The 20,976-nt window shown below is 46.5% G+C and overlaps 1 protein-coding gene across 3 annotated transcripts; it reads left to right on the top strand.

Moving 5' to 3' along the window:
- Positions 1-634: 634 nt before the first annotated feature.
- rimklb (ribosomal modification protein rimK-like family member B) lies at positions 635-19,318 on the top strand. 3 transcript variants are annotated; one of them, XM_002941618.5, is made up of 7 exons: positions 635-930; positions 5,764-5,836; positions 9,939-10,154; positions 13,446-13,676; positions 14,694-14,780; positions 15,215-15,418; positions 16,191-19,318. In XM_002941618.5, exons 3-7 carry the CDS (start codon positions 9,983-9,985, stop codon positions 16,685-16,687), a joined length of 1,191 nt encoding a protein of 396 aa, XP_002941664.1. In that variant the 5' UTR covers positions 635-930; positions 5,764-5,836; positions 9,939-9,982; the 3' UTR covers positions 16,688-19,318. The 3 variants fall into 3 exon arrangements, with proteins under 3 accessions (XP_002941664.1, XP_031762497.1, XP_031762496.1); XM_031906637.1 differs by lacking the exon at positions 5,764-5,836; XM_031906636.1 differs by lacking the exons at positions 635-930; positions 5,764-5,836 and adding an exon at positions 5,846-5,914.
- Positions 19,319-20,976: the final 1,658 nt, after the last annotated feature.

Here is a 20,976-nt window from a genome sequence, read left to right as displayed (position 1 = left end):
GATCAAGTGGCACCGACCAATACAGGAAGGCCATGGCATCAGTCCAAGGGAAAAATGAAACCCTAAAACTACAACTCCCACCACCCCCCAATATCTGTCAGGAAATGTTGAGAATTGTAGTCAAACATGGGTTTTAAGCGTCAACTCTGACTGAACATCTTTTTTCAGAACAATTGTCTTTTTTCCAGTATCGGGGTCTGCAGATTGGCCCCTAAATATTAACAATTTGCCGGCGCCTATTGGCTGCTTCATCACTAGCAGAAATCCCCGACACGTAGTGAGTACCCTCTCACAGCATCCTCCCCTCACGACGCCACAACTATATAAAAGCCAGGCCCCTGCTGACATCACCGGAAACCCCTTGGCTTCTCCTCAATGTTGCCAACCGCCCCCCAAGCACGAGCTCGGCGGGCCCCGCCTCATTTCGGGGAGTAGGACCGCCTCCTCCAAACCCCACTGTCCAATCAGCGCTGCACTCAGCGCCACACCCTCTATCGCCCCTCCTGTTTCACTGCGCGCCCCCGTCCCACCCATTCCTTTCTCCACCTTTCCCGCCACCCTTGCTCAACCAATGGGCGGTGGCTTAGGCGCCTTTCGACCAATGAGCTGACGGCAGTTGTAAATGCTGGGTGTGGTTTGCTAGACAGCGCTAGCACGCTTTGCTTCAGTCCGTGTCAGTGAGAGTAGCGTGAGGTTGTGTTTGCGCCGAGCTCCGTGTGCGCACAGACAACGGTTCTTCTGACTGTCGGCGGCGGCCGGCGCCCCGCCTGTGTCCCACTTCCATAGGGAAGGGCACGTTTGTTACATAGCCGCTGTCTCGTTTGCGCTGCGGGGTAGGGCTCACTGCTGCATCACTACAATACTCGGCGAGTCTATTGTGAGTTCTTGAGGCGCCGGGTGTGAAGAAGCGGGAAGCGAGCGGCAGTAAGTGTGAGTATGAGAGGCTTGAGGGATGGCGGGAAATGCTTTGGGGTATGTGTGCCCCCTGGGTACTGATGGGGGGGGTATGTACAGGGCGCCCCCTAGTGAGAGTGTTGGGGCATTGGCGTTACCCCTATATGAGCAAAGGGAGGTGCGCATTGCAGTGTGTGGGTAACCCTGTTACTGGGGTGTCGTATCCCCATTACTGGGGGGCATGGGTACCGGCACATGGCGGCTAATGAGTCCCGATGTTTCATTCGGATTGTTACCGACACAGCCCTCCCCACCGGCTCTCTATTCCCTCCTCCCCATGGGGCGAGTTAAATGGCCGGCCCGCAGCCTCTGAGCGCTAAACCCCCCAGTATTGTGCCTGTGTGAGCGCCAGCTGAGCTAACCCCCAGTATTGTGCCTGTGTGAGCGCTAAACCCCCCAGTATTGTGCCTGTGTGAGCGCTAAACCCCCCAGTATTGTGCCTGTGTGAGCGCTAAACCCCCCAGTATTGTGCCTGTGTGAGCGCTAAACCCCCCAGTATTGTGCCTGTGTCGGGCATAACCCCCCCCTCCCGTTACACACACCCGTGCCTCCATGTGGGCTGCTAATGGGGCGCCCGCATTGTGTGTGAGGCTGATCTGATGGGTATCTGTATTACCCCCCCCCATATGGACAGATAATGGTGCGCCCCTTGGTGTATATGTGGCGCATATCGGGGGTACCCTCCGTGTGAGGCCGGCGCCCAGCCCTGTACAGAGGCAGAATGGGATGCTGTAAGTGTGTCAGTGGGACAGTCTCCCTGCATCAGCTGCTACTGCCCCCCCCACCTCTCTCAGAATGGTACGCCCGCTAGCGCTGTATCCCCCCCTCACAGAATGGTACGCCCGCTAGCGCTGTATCCCCCCCTCACAGAATGGTACGCCCGCTAGCGCTGTATCCCCCCCTCACAGAATGGTACGCCCGCTAGCGCTGTATCCCCCCCTCACAGAATGGTACGCCCGCTAGCGCTGTATCCCCCCCTCACAGAATGGTACGCCCGCTAGCGCTGTATCCCCCCCTCACAGAATGGTACGCCCGCTAGCGCTGTATACCCCCCCCTCACAGATTGGTACGCTAGCGCTGTGCAAGTGGGTTTGTACCCCCGCCTCTCAGAGAATGGTACGCTCGCTAGCGCTGTTCCCCCCCCCCCGTCACAGAATGGTACGCCCGCTAGCGCTATGCCCCCGCCTGTACTCGGGGCAGTTCATTCCACCCCAGGGGCCGGGAGCGCATCCCCCTGCGGCACACTGGGGTAGTATGGGGGGAAGGCTGGATCTCGCCGACGTGCGCATTCCCATAGCCGTGGGGCCGTAGGTTGTACTGGGCAGGAAGAGGGTGGGTTTTGTACATCCTCCCGCACTGACAATGGGGCCCCCCCCCTCCCCACGGGTCCTGGGAGATTGGGGCTGCGGCCCCCGGGCCATTCCCATAGGCACACTGTGTGTGAGCGGTGAGGGGATGGGCAACATTGGCCGGGATTAGTATCCATTGTGCTGTCAGCCCTGCCTGGCCAGGAATTCACTTGGGATTGTGTGCTGCTGAGGGGTCCCTGCCGGCTAGTGTGTGTGTGGGGCCATTGTGTGTGTGTGTGTGTGCGGGGCCAATGTGTGTGTATGTATGTGCGGGGCCAGTGTGTGTATGTGTGTATGTATATGCGGGGCCAGTGTATGTGTGTGTATGTATGTGCGGGGCCAGTGTATGTATGTATGTGCGGGGCCAGTGTATGTATGTATGTATGTGTGTATGTATATGCGGGGCCAGTGTGTGTGTGTGTATGTATGTGCGGGGCCAGTGTATGTATGTGTGTATGTATATGCGGGGCCAGTGTATGTATGTGTGTATGTATGTGCGGGGCCAGTGTATGTATGTATGTGTGTATGTATATGCGGGGCCAGTGTATGTATGTATGTGTGTATGTATATGCGGGGCCAGTGTGTGTGTGTAATGTATGTGCGGGGCCAGTGTATGTATGTGTGTGTGTATGTATGTGCGGGGCCAGTGTATGTGTGTGTATGTATGTGCGGGGCCAGTGTATGTATGTGCGGGGCCAGTGTATGTGTGTGTATGTGTGTATGTATGTGCGGGGGCCAGTGTGTGTATGTATGTGCGGGGCCAGTGTGTGTGTGTATGTATGTGCGGGGCCAGTGTATGTATGTATGTGTGTATGTATATGTGGGGCCAGTGTATGTATGTGCGGGGCCAGTGTATGTGTGTGTGTGTATGTATGTGCGGGGCCAGTGTATGTTGTGTGTGTATGTATGTGCGGGGCCAGTGTGTATGTATGCATGTGCGGGGCCAGTGTGTATGTATGCATGTGCGGGGCCAGTGTGTGTGTATGCATGTGCGGGGCCAGTGTGTGTGTATGTATGTATGTGCGGGGCCAGTGTGTGTATGTATGTGCGGGGCCAGTGTGTGTGTATGTATGTATGTGCGGGGGCCAGTGTGTGTATGTATGTGCGGGGGCCAGTGTGTGTATGTATGTGCGGGGGCCAGTGTGTGTATGTATGTGCGGGGCCAGTGTGTGTGTATGTATGTATGTATGTGCGGGGGCCAGTGTATGTATGTGCGGGGCCAGTGTGTGTGTATGTATGTATGTGCGGGGCCAGTGTATGTGAGGAAGTGACTCAGTATATGTACCACTTGGCTAGGGGTGCCCAGCCTGGTGCTTTCAAGATGTTTAACCTTGGCACTCATCATCCGCATCCTTCCCAAAGCTGCCTGTGTATTGTGGGGTTTAATACCAGGGAAGTTGGGCAGTTTTTGTTTTGGGTACTTTGGTGACACAGGTTTTTCCACCTTTTGTGCTAACAAGTAAAATGCATGTGGGGTTTACCCAGAATTCTATGGCACCAGCAATGAGAGACGGGCTGAGAAGGGATTGAAGCCCTAGCCTTTGGTATTTATCCAGGGTGTATATATTAGGCATGCTGGCTAAGGGGGAAGACACACAGAGCTACTAGGAGCAGCTACTTGTCGTGGCTACAGAAATGGACATTGCTGATCACTTACTAATTGTGTTTTAGCAGAGGCAATTCTCAGTATTGTCTATGGCAGGGTGTTTTCTGGCATTCAGTAGCTGCTACTAAGTAGCTCTGTGTGTCTTTGTCCTAATACACAGATGTAATGATGGTGAGGGAAAGTGTTTCTTACTATTTGATGACACCAGAAATAAGTCGTGCTGCTCCCTTCCGCATAGAAGCAGTGACGTCCTACTCTGCACACATGCAAGCCATGCTTATGGGTTTACAAGCTCAGTGTAAGCCTGTAGTTGCGCAAAAAGAAAGTCTGTGTGAATAGTTTAAAAGAAAAAGGAAAAAAATACACTGGCAAAAAAGACATTTATATGAAAGTATTTGTAAGAAAAATGCTGGTGTTTTTTGGGAGGCTGCTTAGGGCTTCTAGTCAGCTGCTAGTAAGCTTCTAGTCGGCTTCTGTGGGTGTGAAACACTCAGCACTGCAAACAGCAAGCTTATTTGTGTCCATAGGTGTTTAGCTCCTCTATCCCTTATTCTTAGGCACAAAATGGGGATGGATCTCAGTGGAGTATTTTAACTGCAGACTGAGCCATAGCTGATAACTAGTAACAATGTCAGTATGTAGTGCACTCTGAGCAGCTGCTGGCAGTGGCACACTACCCCACCCTTCAGCTGTTACAGCGAATGCCTTATCTGAAAGTAATATTTCAACACCTGGCCATATACAGGCCCACATTGGCTACTACACCCACCATTTAATGGCCCCTGTATGGAGCATAAATGATGGCCTACTGGCCAGTAATTGACCAGGTAACTATTGGTTCAGGCCGTTGCGCTGAAGGCAACGTTAGACTGTTAATGTATTCTGTATAGGTCCATTTGCAATACAATTGTTGCGAAAGGACCAAAAAATTATAATTACAACTAGATCTTTTAAAGGTGGGCCCTTTAGATCAATTATCTGACTGTGTCTGGCAGGTTTGATTTACCATTGAATTGGAGTCCACGTTGGCTCGTTGATGCGGTGCCCGGTCATATGGCACCTAGGCCCTCCAGTTACCTAGGGCCAAACGATCGAGTTAGCACAATATCTCCCAGTGCTGGTACAGAACTGTGACAAGCTATCTTTTATATAGGTACAGTAGAAACTGACTGTGCAATAGTGGGCTGAAAGCATTCATATAAAAAAAGGGACACCTTGCTTTATGCAAAGCCAGTTGCATTTTGGGACATCAGCAATAAAATCCCCAGAGCACTGTCGGCTCAAGGCTCAAAGCCCTGCAACCCTCTCACAAGGGAACGAGCGCTCCTCGCTTCAGTGAGATCATATGCATGGCTCTGAATTGGGAGTGATTTCATTAGTGTAGGCCCAGTATCCTGTATTGCCCGAGCCATGCAGTGTGGGGGGCAGCAGGACGGGTTGGGGCACTGTACACATTTGCAGAAGGGTAATTGACCCGACCATGGTGGTATTTGAGCAGTGGACAGGGTCACCGTTTCTAGGACCCCTACTTATAGGGGGGACAAAATCACAACCTGTTACAATGGGAGGTGCCAGGATTCATGCATATGCTTGCTGCATGTAGATACGGCCACATCATGCCTGTGATGGTGAGGATAGGATTCAAGGTTTCTGCATGGAAAAATCTATTTTCCAACAAACTGGTGCACATTTCAGGGTTACGTCAAAGTTGGCAAACAGCTGTTCCGTGCTGTATGGAAAAGCTCATAATCATATATACAGTGTATAATATTGTATAATTTTAGTAGTCTGGACACATTTCCCTTACTTTTGTTTCTCTAACTATTTCTCTTCTCTCATTTTTATATATTGCAGAGCGTCCCTGTTATACATCTTAAACTATCTACATTACCAAACGTTAGTCCCGCTGCTTACATCACTACTCCAAGTAAGTAATCCTCGTTTATTACCTGTATAAATAAGGTGAATTAGAGAACTCCCTGCACCACAGACGGCATTCATTTAGGTAATTTTGTGGTTACCATTCCTGTTTTGCTTTGGGAGTATCTGACAATAAAATGGAGAAGTGGGTATTTTCAGTTTGCATCAACCTAGTGTTCTTGAGGTCAAGGGGCTATTGGTTGTCGGGGAAGGGTCGGTCCTGGTTCTTTGTGAGATTTAATCCCGGATCAGAGCATTTTACATAGAGGTACAATTGTTGGTATGTTCTGTGGTGTATTGTTTGCATTCCTTCCAGCATGGCTGGCCAACTTTTAATGGCCCCCAGCCTGCTCAGAAACTCCATCTTCACTCTGACTATATCATGTTCATTTATTCCAGCCCCCCCCCCCCCCAGCATGCTGCATTCATTTGCCCACTACTTGTAATAAGTTGGATAACACTGCCAACAAAGATTCAATATAGATTGTATATGGGAATTCACTTCTGTACGACAGATAAGGAAGGAGACTTTACTAGTCATAATTTGTATTTTATTTAAATGTGCTTACTGTAAAGCAACATGTTTCTATTCTCTAATGGATGTGTGCTCATTTTCCCAGAGGTACTGTCTAACTCAACACATAATTGACCATAATATGTTAATGGGCTTTGATTATTTTTTGGACAGCAAGGGGGACACTGGATTGTGACAGGGTTGTGGTAAAACTGACTAAACACCATTGAGTCGCTTGCTGTTTTGGCCTTTCAACAGAAGTGAAATTCCCCACCCTTGCATGAAAATTTTAAAATGTAAAACAAGTGTTGATTATGCAGTGGGCATACCTCACAGCTACACGCAGAGCTTTGTAAGCTTACATACAGTCTGCTACAATTTCAGCTGTTGTATCTTGCTGCTGCTACAATTGTTAGCTTGGGGTATAAATTGGGTTTTTAAATGCTGGGGTTTTGGTTTGTTCTAGTGAGGCAAATCTTACTACAGTGTATTTCGGTTTCCGTAGTGTGATTACCTCCAGCCCATTGTTCTGGTCCATTTATCTTAATAGCTTAGAGGCACACAGGACATCACACCCACTGGTTTTATTACGCCACCTACCTGTAGTGTCTTTGGTCTAAGAACTGCCAGAATGGACTTCTCCTGTCCGTTTTCGGCTAATTTATTCTAATACACGCCTAGGAACAGCCAGTGGAGCAGTTTAGTGGGCCACGCGCCTCGGCTGACACACCAGCTTGCACTTGTTCTGGGATGGAATTTCCATGACAATCCTCTGAGCTTGGTTTGCTCTCCACTGGCTGCAATTGGAGTTGTTGCCTGAGAGCACTAGTGCCTGAGTGTAGGTGACACTTGTGTTTTCTTAAAGAACATCCATTTTTTATTTTTTTTTAAATGTCTGTCCAAAGCTTGTAAGGTACATTTGATTTTTTTTTTAAACATTTTTTTGCACCTGCCTCTAATCTAAAAACTCTTCTTCGTCTGCCCGTGTGAATGTTAGAATGCTAAGGACTCTTTATAAATTAATTCCAGTTTGCCTCTCGGGAGAAGCAGCTTGACATTTACTGTATTTGCTTAGGCGGCTTTCAACTATTTTACTCTGTTGCCTTTGTCCTTAATTTTATATACAGTGCAGATCCACTCAGATTGTCATGCAAGTGATCGGTGCTAATGGGCTTGCTGCAACGAGAGATGCGCTGAATCCGCTATTTCAGGATCCGGCCTATATATCCGGCTGAATACCGAACCAAATTCTAATTAGCTTACGCAAATTAGGATAAGGAAGGGTTTAAGAGACACGGTAACAAATTTTCCGCTTCCGTGTTTACGTGACAAAAAGTCACGTGATTTTAATGATTCAACCAGAGCAATGGAATAGAAACCGAATCCTGGATTTGTTGCATCCCTAGCCAAAGCAGCTGCATATGGAAATATTACCTGGTATTTCTGCAGATTTAGAAGTAGAAAATCTTGATTGGAGATTTTTCATAGCCAATTAGATTTGTAGGGAATAATGGTTGATGGTTACCTATATAGATTGCTTGAAGATTTTTCTGTGTTTGTGAGTGGTATTTATCCACTCTGCCCATGATCTGATCAGTCAGACACCATATAGCCTCAGTCGGTGTATGCACACAGATGCACACAAGCAGCTCTTCCCAGTAGTCACATGAGGTGAATTGGTTTATCCATGGAAAGGTAATAAAAATGTGGTAATTAAAGGTCTATAACTCGGGGCACAGATGCAAACACAGAGCATTCAATGTGAGGTTTAAGTTGTACTTTACAATTGATACCTGTTATATACTCCTGATTGTCTGATCATATTTTGAGTGCCAGTGGCACTGCACATGCTCAGTGTTCTCTGGGCTGCTGGGTTATTGAGATGCTAAACCATAGTGTGTGGGGCTCGGTCCCTAAGCTCAGGTAACTGCCAGCCAAACATGTGCTTTAAATCGGCAGAAAAGACGGGGGGCTACTGGGCGCGTATGCAGGGGTACATGGGCTTTGGTGGCCTCTGGCTGCTACAGAAGCCCAATTCATAAAATGCACCATTACTTCCATTCTTTGAGGTTTAATTCCCCTTTAAGGGCACAGGGAATTAAGCAAGTAGAAAGGGCCATTGCTAGTGGTCGCCAGAGTGGGGAAGAGGTTAATGCTGGCTGAGTGCTGTGCATCTGGTAGGCGGAGGGAGATGCTTACGCTGCAAGTAGAGGCGGCAGCAGCGCAACGGATCATTACTATTCTCTAACCTTTTCTGTGCTGCAGAGTAAGTGGGCGGAGCCATTAGCATTTCTCTCTCTTCATATTAACCAAATCCCAGATTTCGCCCCCCTCTCTCTTTGCAGTGGGTAACGGGAGGCTGCAGACTAGAGCTGGTTAGATCATGTTGCCAGGTTCCACATGTTGTCTGTGTATATAAGGAGGAGGTGGTGCAATCCACGTTGTGCCTTTAGGCTTGGGGGGGGGGTGGGGAGCAGGAAGGGGCTGCCTGCCTTTTGTATAGAGTGCCGCCTTTGTGCTCGAGCCTTCTCTTTGTCTGAAGGGAAATGTGCCAGCATTATGCGCTGTAGTGATGCGGCTGTGCCTGAATGGCTAGTGGGGTTCTTTAAGGGATGCTCTGCCGCTTTCTGTTAGGCTTTGTATCCCTTGTCTAGGGAAGACACTGCCCCATCAGCTTTCTTATGCTTAAAATGAGCTGCGGGAGGGAGGGGGCAGGGGGCTCGTTTTGCCTCTTAGAGGAGGGAGCAAATGCAGCCATCATTGTTGGGAGTTCTTCTGCTTGGAGTGGGGGATGGCTGGCTGCCTTCTTGCATTACACTAAGTCTATTGTCTGCTCGCTGCATCTCTAGCTAGGGCTGCTGAGGAGCAAGGCAGCGTCAGCACTGTTTGAGAAGGGCAAAGTACCGCGTCAGCAGTGCCAGCCTGCGTCTACAGAGGGAGGGGCTTTGCACTACAGCTCTAGCAGCTGTACAGAATGAGGATCCTTTGTATGATCGCTGATATGTTACAAATGCTCTCATTGGCTACCCTAACTGCCATCTCTTATTTTAGCATCCTGGGCATTAGACAGTGGCAAAAGAGGGTTAAAGGTGCCCATATGTGGCCAAGAAATGCATGGCCTTGCTTGGAAGGCATCAATCTCATGTATGTGGGCCATAACAGTCCCTTTCCCATGTGATAGCCTGTTAAAATATGAATCTGAGGAGAGCTGGTTATGTCTCCATCTTGGCATATGTATAGGGCAAAGATCTACATGTCTGACAGCATGGGCCTGGATGGGCCTCTTATTTACAGGCATAATGTAGAGACATGTGACATGATGATTCAAGGCTTTTACATGTCATCCTGGTATTGTGACATCTTGTCTTCAGGTATATTTATAAAAATTAGGTGAGCTAAACCCAGAAGCATATAGAAAGGAATCGGCTTCTCTTTGCCTGCCAACAAAACGCAGGCAGGAAAGCAGCTGATATGCTTTGTGTGCCCTTGCCCTTTAGCCTTCAGGTGAAGCAGTCAGTTTGTTATTCATCTTGCTGTGCAATTTTGTGTTCCACATTTATCACTAATTTTTTTTTTTTTTTTTAATTTTTCTAAGTATCCATTTAGGGGAGCCCACTCAATCTACCTTGGTAGTTGAAGATGTGCAGTTCCAGTGGCCGTATATGGTTCCTGACAGACCGCAGAATAAAGGATGACTATCCCCAGCTGGAGATCCTCCGAGCTCTTAAAGCCAAATGTTGCGAAGAGGACATTGATTTCCGAGCACTACTTATGGACGAGGTGGTGCTGACAGTGGAGCAAGGAAACCTGGGTGAGTAAAACGCTTAATTGTGGTTTGTAGGAGAAACAACCTGCCCTTTATGGGTGCACGCAATGCCTCTCATCTGCTTGTTCAGTACAATGGCCTGGTCAGGTTTGCTTTGCTTGTAAAATATCTGCCCGACCAGCCTGAGGATGTTTGGACAACCAGACACTTAGGCACCCAGGTTACGTTGCCAGTTAAGTTATTGAATAAATAGGCAGCCTGTGTGTGTAGTGAATCATTGGTCTGGCTAGTTAAACTGGTTGATCAGGTGTTGTCCATTGAGACCATATTGGCCATACTGATCTATAGGAGGGACTACATGCACCTACAGGCAGGCATATTTCGCTTCTTGAAGCTTATTTATTTACATTTATTCTGTTCTGTGCTCTTTGGCTGCATTAGGTGCCTCTCAGTTCTGCTTTCCTTCTGGCATAACTTTTTCTTTCCCTTTTCAAGTGAACACAAACATAACTGCATTCTGAGTATGTGCCAGTTTTATGGCAGAGTGGAAAATGCAAGGGAAAGCGTCACAAGACCAGAGCTTGAAGCAGCCCCTCCTCTGTATAAACTTCCTGACAGCTGACTTGTCACGAGAAATCTGCGGAGCATTCACAGCCTGCCTCAAAAAGAGCAATTAAACCAGTTTTACTTACGCTGCATTAATGCTGCGACAGGCTACGTTGGTGACAGATTGTCGCTGACAACATAATCTAGCTGAAATTTGCTTTATTCTGAGCCAGACTGTGAGTTGCTGCTGTCCATGCAATATTATGTGCAGTGTGTTACCCCTGTAGTAGCAAGTAGAAATGTAGTGGTGCTGTATCCCATGTTGCATGTGCAAACCATGGGCAGTCTGGTATCAAACTCTTAGACAACCTGGTGGTATGGTGACAGCATTAAAGGAAAAGTAACACCAAAAAGAGTTAAAAAGGCATGTTCTTCACTGGTACAGCTGGGGTGTTTGCTACAGAACCCTACTATAGTTTATATAAATACCCCGCTGTGTAGCCCCAGGGGCAGCCGTTCCTGTACTGGTACAGCTGGGGTGTTTGCTACAGAAACCCTACTATAGTTTATATAAATACCCCGCTGTGTAGCCCCAGGGGCAGCCGTTCCTGTACTGGTACAGCTGGGGTGTTTGCTACAGAAACCCTACTATAGTTTATATAAATACCCCGCTGTGTAGCCCCGGGGGCAGCCATTCCTGCACTGGTACAGCTGGGGTGTTTGCTACAGAAACCCTACTATAGTTTATATAAATACCCCACTGTGTAGCCCCGGGGGCAGCCATTCCTGCACTGGTACAGCTGGGGTGTTTGCTGCAGAAACCCTACTATTGTTTATACAAACACAATATAATGTACCATTGCCCTGCAGTGGTAGAACTGCTGTAATTACTTTGATATGCTTTCATTTTTGGTGTTACTGTTCCTTTAAAGGAAGAGTAACACCAAAAAATGAGTGTATAAAAGTAATTACAATATAATGTACTGTTGCCCTGCATTGCTACAACTGGGGTGTTTGCCTCAGAAAGACTACTATAGTTTATATAAGTAAGCTGCTGTGTAGCCATGGGGGCAGCCATTCAAAGGAGAAAAGGCACAGGTTACATAGCAGATAACAGATAAACCCCCATGATATGGGGTTTATCTACTAGTTATCTGCTATGTAACCTTTGCCTTTTCTCCAGCTTGAATGGCTGCCCCCATGGCTACACAGCAGCTTATTTATATAGTAGCTTTTCTGTAGCAAAAACACCAGTTTTTTTTGCAGAGCAACAGCACATTATATTTTAATTACTTTAAAACACTTTAATTTTTTGATGTTACTGTTCCTTTAAGAATGGTGGCCTTTTCTTAAAACATCAAGAGGGGTACTGATAGATAATGAATTACATGCAGAGTTGCTGTATTAAAAGCAGGGGGATAAGAACATTTCTAACCAAATGGGGAAACTTGTATTATGTCTGCATTGGCAGCCACAGTTTCATCAAACCATATATATTTAAAAAACAATCATCATTTTTAGGTTAATTTCCTATTGCTCAGGCAAGAATTAAACGGGTAAGCCAGTGTACAATAAACATTAAGGCACACAAGTGATGCTTCTGAGAGTCAGGGCTGCTGCGTTCATTTCTGGCCCCTCAGCAGTTTCCCATAAGCTGCTCTATCACCTAGTCATTCTCCTTTTTTTTGTCCACTCAGTGATTTTTTTCCCTCTATTCTGGAAGCTTAATCCATAATCAGTATTCTGATCACCATCTCACCCCTGACTTCTGTATAATCATCTGCTCTTGTTACTCCCCTCAGCAGAAGCCATCCAGTAGCTGCAATGCGGCAGCTGTAAAACTGCCAGTTAGATTGGGGAGGAGTTGCCGGAGAAATACTGTCCTCTGGTACTGACACAGCATCTTGCTGCTCGCATTCATCCGTCTTCTTCTTTCCTTATTGTCCTTAGCCATCTGCTGACAGCCACCTCTCCAACTCCAATGTCGAAAGCAGCCTCTACTGAAAGTCCACAAGGAAATTCATCCTTGTTATGGATTTTAAATAACATTTTCAGCCGTTTGCAGTTTTCCTTCACATATTTTAGTGCACAGTATTGCATGTTTGGGAACTGAAGGTCAAAAGTCAGCGCATAGCCTGTCCCCTTATGGGATGGGGCTGCTTTTTGTTTCAAAGATTTATCTTTTTAGATGTGCATAGAGGCCTGGGCATCCCATTATATGAACGATGACATAAACAGCCCTTTTGCTGACAGTGTAAATGCCATTACCCTATTTTCTTTCAAAAGAGATCATTTCCCTTCCACCCTGCATGAAACAGACCGAGACTCATTGTCTGCAGTAAATAAACATGCATTATGACCTCTGCCTGCAGAATTAACTTCTGATTCTTCCCAGAATATAATCTGCTTGAATTGCTGTTTGTTCAGCGGCACATTCGCTTTACTAAGATGGTGCGGAATTTCTATTTGATAGTAATGTTTTGATTCACAAATGTGCTATTCCGTTTGTAAGACTATTAAAAAAGATTTAAAGATCATGCTTTCTATTTCATGGGGGAAAAAAAGGTTTATTCAAACTAAAGGTCTGTTTAAATTATTCATTTAAGTTATTTCACTTCAGAGGTCGGCATATGGAGCGGATATCGGAAAAGAATGACTATTGATTTTTATAAACTGATAGGAGCAAAGCCAGTTACTGTTGGAATACATGGCAGCTTATATACTCTATTTATGGTCCCATAATAATGGGCTAACTGCATCTACTGACCTGGCCCTTTTCCTCTTTTTTAGGTATACGTGTGAATGGAGAGTTTATAACCTCCTATCCCCAGGTGGTGGTGGTACGGGTGCCCACCCCTTGGGTGCAGAGCGATAGTGACATCACCGTTCTCAGACACTTAGAGAAAATGGGATGCCGCCTGATGAATAGACCTCAGGCCATCCTAAATTGTGTCAATAAGTTCTGGACCTTTCAAGAGCTGGCAGGTCATGGAGTCCCTCTACCCGACACCTTCTCCTATGGTAGGTATCTTTTCTTCTAGGCTATTAAAACAGCAAGCAAGGCTAGGTAACTGGCATGCTGGAAAAGGGGGTGGGGATACTGTCACTTTGTTTTTGCCTCTTAGCTTTTGTTTATTTCTCTGTTTCCCTACTCTACTTCTCTTTAAATAGATACTGCAATTGGTCACTATAGTTATTTTATTTACTTCCGCGGTAAAGGGACATATTTCAGATATTTGTAAGTTTAGTGGTTCTGTTTACCACGCTTTCTTTTATGCTCAAAGATAAATAACACACAAGTCTCAAGTCAACAGTAGTACCTTTTACTATTTTGTTATCCTTAGTCTTCTGCACAAGCAGCAGGGCAAATCCTTATGGTACCACAAATAGAGCCAAAACTCATTGCAGCTATATCTGTGGTCCTCAGACTTTTTAAACAGGGGGCCAGTTTACGGTCCCTCAGACTGTTGGGTGGGCCGGATTATAGTTAGTCCTCAAACTACGGCTCCCTGCTGAGTCCTGACTACTAACTGTCAAAATGGAAAGGAGGCAGCACAGGCTGTTTTTTTCCGCTGGCTGAAATATGCCAGTAAAGATCCAATGTGCCATAATGTGAAGCTTGTCTTATTGGATAACTTCCCACTGCTCATGAGAAGCAGAAGAATGCCCTTAGAAATGTGGCAGTGTGCATCTATGGGCTTAGGTGAATGTCAGGAGGGGAAATTGTTTGCTGATGCCTGTGGAAGCACTGGAGGCCATCTATAAAGTACATAGGCACTAGGCCAGCTATTACCATAGAGTCCATTAAGTCTTTACCTTGGTATGTTCCAACCAACACTATAAACAAAAGAAACCACAAGCTCCAGACATTTTCAAGTCATTGCTGGACTGTTGTGTTTATTCATTGGCTATTTTATAGAAACTAAGGAAAAATTGAAATATTGAATTTTCCTGTTAAGGAAATACGTACTTTGCTAAATGGACCATACACTCTCTCCATTCATCCCTATTGTTTCTTACAGTCTGCTCTTTTGACAGGTGGCCACGAGAACTTTGGAAAGATGATCGACGAGGCTGAAGTGCTAGAGTTTCCTATGGTGGTAAAGAACACTCGTGGGCACAGGGGTAAGTCTTCTGTGGTGTAATTGTGTTTTTTTTTTTTTAAATCAATCCATTTAATTTTATATTTTTATAAGCTGCACTTTCCCCATAGAGCACTGTCCGTGGTTCCTTTTCCACCACAAGTGATGACGTTTAAAAAAAAAAAAAAAAAAAAAAGCATTTAAGCTGTTTATTTCAGGCAGTTTTCTAATAATGAATAGGTTCATTATGTGATTCTGAGCTTGTATTGCAATATTCACTGAGTTTGGCATAAGCACCTGTCATGTTAAGCCAGAGAGCTGTGAGTGGAGAGCCCCAGCTTGGGTGCATGTAAGGTAATTCTGTTTGTTTCCTGTATATGTGTAAATGAGCCCTAAAATGCATATCTGATGGCATGATGATTCTACCTACTCAGGTTAGAATATACCATTCTTACATTTAATCATCCTGCCTGGTAGGCAAAGCAGTGTTCCTGGCCCGGGATAAACACCACCTGGCAGACCTGAGTCACCTGATCCGGCACGACGCCCCCTACCTGTTCCAGAAGTATGTGCAGGAGTCACATGGGCGGGACGTAAGGGTTATCGTCATCGGGGGACGCGTCATCGGGACCATGTTGCGCTGCTCTACGGATGGGAGGATGCAGAGCAACTGCTCTCTAGGTATTGGCAACTTACATTCATTTTCTAAACAATTCTACTAATATTGTGCTATGTTTATAACTAATGGACACTATGATGAAAGTACATTGCTTATAACCAGTTATAGGCTAAAACTAGGGATGCACTCGATCCAGGATTTGGTTCAGAATTTGGCCTAATCCATGCTCCTGGCCGAACTCAATCCGAATTTTTAAAATCACGTGACGTTTTGTCACATAAACATGAAAGTTAAAATAATTTACCCATTCGGCTGAATCCTTTGTGAAGGTTTTGGGGTTCAGCCAAATCTGGAAATGGGGGATTCGGTACATCCCTAGCTAAAACATATAGTCCCGTGATTTTGGAACAATGACTACCCTTTAGGGAACAAGTGAGGCATATATGGGGGCAGTATTTGCCTTGTAGTACAGGTATGGGATCAGTTATCCAGAAAGCTCCGAATTACGGAATGCCCATCTCCCATAGACTCCATTTTGATTCAGATTTTTAAAATTGATTTCATTTTTTTCTGTTAAAAATAACAGTGCTTTGTATTTGATCCCAACTAAGGTATAATTAATCCTTACTGGATGCAAAATCCTATTGGGTTTAATTACTGTTTTATTGATTTTTTTTTAGTAGACTTAAGGTATGAAGATCCAAATTACGGAAAGACCTCTTACCCTTGGTCCCGAGCATTCTGGATAACGGGTCCTATACCTGTACAGCTGTACTGTTCATTTAAGTAAGAAAAGCCAAACTATAACAGTTACCCTTTTTTTGTACCCAACAGGAGGTGTTGGAATGCTGTGCACACTTAGCGAACAGGGGCGGCAGTTGGCTGTGCAAGTCTCCAATATTCTTGGCATGGACGTTTGTGGCATTGACCTTCTTACCAAGGAGGATGGCTCTTTTTGTGTATGCGAGGCAAACGCCAACGTGGGCTTCATCGCTTTTGACAAAGCATGCAACCTGGATGTAGCCTCCCTCGTGGCGGACTATGCTATCTCGCTGCTTCCAAGCAGACTGACCCGCCGAATGTCTCTGCTTTCCGTCGTGTCCAGCGCCAGTGAGACCAGCGAGCCGGAGTTACCTCTAGTGCCCTCCGGCACGGGGGTTGATGTGCCTGTTCCGCTTCATCATCACGAGGCCGGAGACAGCATGAGTGCGAGCTCCAGCTCGGTGGACAGTGACCCTGACACTGCCACGGAGAGGGAGCTTCTCACCAAAGGAGCCATCTTTAACATGAACCAGCTTCTTGCCAGTGAAATCAAGCTACTGGTGGAGTAGATTTACAGGAGGGAAGAAGGAAATGATAGGGCAATTGTATTGAAGGGTGGGGGGAGGGGGGGCTTTTGGGTAAAAGCACGTGTAAATATTGAAGAGGGGGGGGGGGTCCTTTACAATTGGTGTGGGGCTTGGGAGGGTTGTTAGAAGGGGGGAGGGGTATTGGGATTTAAGCCTTCCTGCTATGAATGAGGCTGTTCCACTGAGCTATGAGTTAGGTAGGGGGGGGTGAAGCAAGAGATACAGGGCTTTGAGGGTCCACCTCTTCATTATTGCAAGGGAAAGACTCCATGTCTTCAGCCACTTGAAATGTATGAATGTGTCCAAGTTAAATGTAAGATATGCCAGGATAGAGTGAATGTGCGGCCCCTGTACAAATTCTAATGCCCTACATTGAGATGTCTTATTTTTACTGCTCTGTGCATCTCCAACATTTGCCAACTACCAATGTTCCCTTTCTAAACTGTTCTATTTATCAAGCAATGCACTTTGTTCTGCAGGACAAAGGAAGGCAAAGGTGGTCGTTTTAATGTTATGTTCTTGTATGGAAGGGCATGCTGCAACGTTAGACACTTCACTAATACACAGGAATCAGTGGGGCCTAAAACGCCGGGCCTCTGTGCAGTGCTTTTCTTTCTCCTATCAATGGTTATTTTTGGCAACTGGCTGAGAGCCATAGGTAACCGTGGTGATGGGATTGGGGAAAGTGGGCACTATGAGATGATGTGTTATAAGCCATACTGATGGGGCTCCATGGATAATTGGGCTGGCTGTAGGAGACACAGCAGTGTATGTGGGAGGGGTACGGTACAAAGGGCCCAGAAATACACGGTTTAGTGCTAATAAATGTTACAAACTATCGCTAACATCTGTGATTTTTACAGCATCCTCTTGCATAGAAGAGCATTAGCTTCCCATGAAGGTGTACCTTTGTAACTATGATGGCGCTTGTGGCTGTGGTGGTGCCCGGGGTGGCTGCCCATGAAATGGCCCTCACTGCTTCCTATTCAATTGGATCTGGGGAGAAATTCAGTGTTGGGCATTTCTAAATCTATTATATAGAGTTATATGGAGTCTGATGTCTCTTGTGTTTACTCTGCCCCTAAAAGATGGAGGTGACACAACCCCGCCCTCTTCCTTTAATACTGATTGCACGTGCATGCACAGGTTTTAGCCATTATCCCTTCTTTTCTGTTGAAAATTGGTTTTTCCTTTCCCACCAAGCACTGTAAGACTGCCCATGGAGGCTGGGCTGCAAAGTAATGATATTGATATTTAGCCTCCCTGCCCTCGGCCTCTGCTGGCACCAAATGCCACTTATCCTTGTGCAGATCCCGGCCATGGGAAATGGTGGCTATTGTTTAGCAGTGGCAGCTCTGTGCTATTAAATGTAGCCGGAGACGCTGGAATATATTCGTTTAAACCTTCTGGCTGTATCTGCTTTGGGTCAGTGTGGGCACCACCTAGGCCTCGGCCCTACTGGCTTTGTGAGCCAGGGACTGTTTTCCCCATTACTTTTGTTCTCAACACCGACTCTGTATTTCTCATTCTGTGCTGCAAAAGCAGCCTTTTTACTTAATGGTTAATATCGGTGCCCCCCACTATCACACAATGTATATTTATATGCACTCCATCTATATGTACCCGGCCCCTTTGCTGGCAGAAAATCCCAAATGACACCACAGGAAATTCTGCAGCAGAAGGGTTAAACCCCAACCTTCCCACTCATTCTTTCTCCTTGTCTCTGTTGGATTAAATGGAAGCACTCGGACAGGGACACAGTGTATATCAGTGTTAATGCTGTTTTTGTTTTTTTTAATTGCCTTTGAAAACTGTTCATTTTTGGTTTTCATTTTTAAACCCAGACTGCTGCTTTCCTTTTTATACGTTGCCCTTGATGGAGGAGTGTTTGGGGTTTGTTTTTTTTTCTTTAATGTTGGTGTTTGGTAGAACCCATAAGTTATGTTCCTACACAGGGTATTGCTGTTCCCCCCCCCCCCCCCCCCTTAAATGATAATGGGCATAGATCCATTCCCAAGGCTGTAAGTACGCGGTGACTTTTGATCTAGTTCTAGTCGGCCAATTTGTATTTAGATCATAACAAAAATATCAGTCCTGCGGACTTGCATTGTAGCCACAAGTGAGTTGTAGTCTAAACATATATACAGGGATGCCAGTTGCTCAACACCGCTCATTAATTTGGATCAAACTGCCCTTTTTACAAGGGGCAACTGGCAAAGTGGATTTGCCCCACCCCCCCTGACAGTAGCGCTATGAGGCCCCCAGATACTCAGTGTCCCAGGTAATGAATTGTTGGGGCAGATGTATCTGTTGGGTTCCAGCACTGTATGACAGCAGGCCCTGTGACTGTAGCTGCTCTCCTACAGGAGGTAGCAGGGTATGGAGCATTGTTATTGGGGTATCCAGTTATAAGGCTGCCCCCCCGCAGCCTGCCTGTTACATTCCTACCTCTTCCCCTGCCCCTCCATGGTCAGAAAATCACTGATATGCCCCCCGTTAGTGGTACACTGCAGCACACTACAGAGGGCACCAGGGGTCTCCTCTTTCCCCCTCCGACTCCTCCATCAACGAGCAGACTTTTTTTAATCGTTTTTTTTTTAAGTCCTATTTAAGCCGACAGCCAAAAAAAAAAAAAAGAAAAAAAAAATCAATAAAGTCTGAATGTAATAAAATGATTTGTGTCCTGTTTTGGGACTTGTTTGTGTTTCTGTGGGTGAGTGACGGGATAAGAATTGTGCCCCTAGGGATCTTCCACAATGTGCTGCGAAATGGCTTTAAAGGAGAAGTAAAGGCTCGTAAGTAATTCAGATTTATATTAAAGTGCGTTCTGTATTGCTAATTGGCTTCTATGGCAGTTGGAACCTCACATTGAACAGCCACCCAGAGCCCACTGAGCATGTCCAGTGCCACTGACACTCGAGATTGCACAGCTCTAAAGGCCTGGATCATGGCTGCTATGGGCCGGTACAGTAAGTCCATCACAGAAAGCATCTCTAGCCATATTTGTATTTAGCCTTTAGTTCTCATTAAAGGTTACTAAGATAACTTAGTGTTTATTAACCAATATAGATTTGTGCAGCTCAGTTACCATCAAGTACTAGGGGCAGTCTAATGGTGATTCTGTACGTACGATTTGTCTCTTCAATTGGAATTGTTGTGGAAGTGTTGTAATATTTCAGGGCTTTCCAGATAACAGATCCCATAGCAGTGTTTTGTCTTCAGATTCTAGCAACCATGTTAAATGTATTGCTTGTTAGTTGGCCGTGTGTGTCCGAGTTTGGGCACATGGGGAGATTAGTCGCCTTGAGAGGAAACTTCTGGGATTTCACTGAAACTGCGCCGCCGCGTATGCCGTCCCACCGGCGATTTACATTTTCACCGGTGGCATGGCATTTCGGGGAGATTAGTCTCCCGAGAACAAGGAGATTTGTCGCAGGCAACTAATCTCCCCGTGTGCCAGAGCCCTTATGGGATGAGAGTCAGTGGTCAGGTCCCCCCCTTAGTTCATATCAGGCCTACAGCTACCCCTAGACCTAAACCAAAGTTCCCCCCCCAACTGGCCTTCAGGCTTGCCCCCTTAGCCCATAACAAGGTTACAGATATATAGAAACATTGGGGTAACAGTCACCCCGCTATAGTTCCAGGGGTACCCAGGGCACAAATAAGCACTCACCCCAAATCCCCCCCCCTAACTGGCCTTCAGGCTGGGCCCCCTTAGCCCATAACAAGGTTACAGATATATAGAAACATTGGGGTAACAGTCACCCCGCTATAGTTCCAGGGGTACCCAGGGCACAAATAAGCACTCACCCCAAATCCCCCCCCCTAACTGGCCTTCAGGCTGGGCCCCCTTAGCCCATAACAAGGTTACAGATATATAGAAACATTGGGGTAACAGTCACCCCGCTATAGTTCCAGGGGTACCCAGGGCACAAATAAGCACTCACCCCAAATCCCCCCCTAACTGGCCTTCAGGCTGGGCCCCCTTAGCCCATAACAAGGTTACCGATATATAGAAACATTGGGGTAACAGTCACCCTGCTATAGTTCCAGGGGTACCCAGGGCACAAATAAGCACTCACCCCAAATCCCCCCCTAACTGGCCTTCAGGCTGGGCCCCCTTAGCCCATAACAAGGTTACAGATATATAGAAACATTGGGGTAACAGTCACCCTGCTATAGTTCCAGGGGTACCCAGGGCACAAATAAGCACTCACCCCAAATCCCCCCCTAACTGGCCTTCAGGCTGGGCCCCCTTAGCCCATAACAAG

This window comes from Xenopus tropicalis, chromosome 7 (assembly GCF_000004195.4).
Source record: "Xenopus tropicalis strain Nigerian chromosome 7, UCB_Xtro_10.0, whole genome shotgun sequence".
Classification (NCBI taxonomy): Eukaryota; Metazoa; Chordata; class Amphibia; order Anura; family Pipidae; genus Xenopus; species Xenopus tropicalis.
Note: the sequence above shows the minus strand (reverse complement) of the source record. Positions and strands in the feature narration are given on the sequence as shown.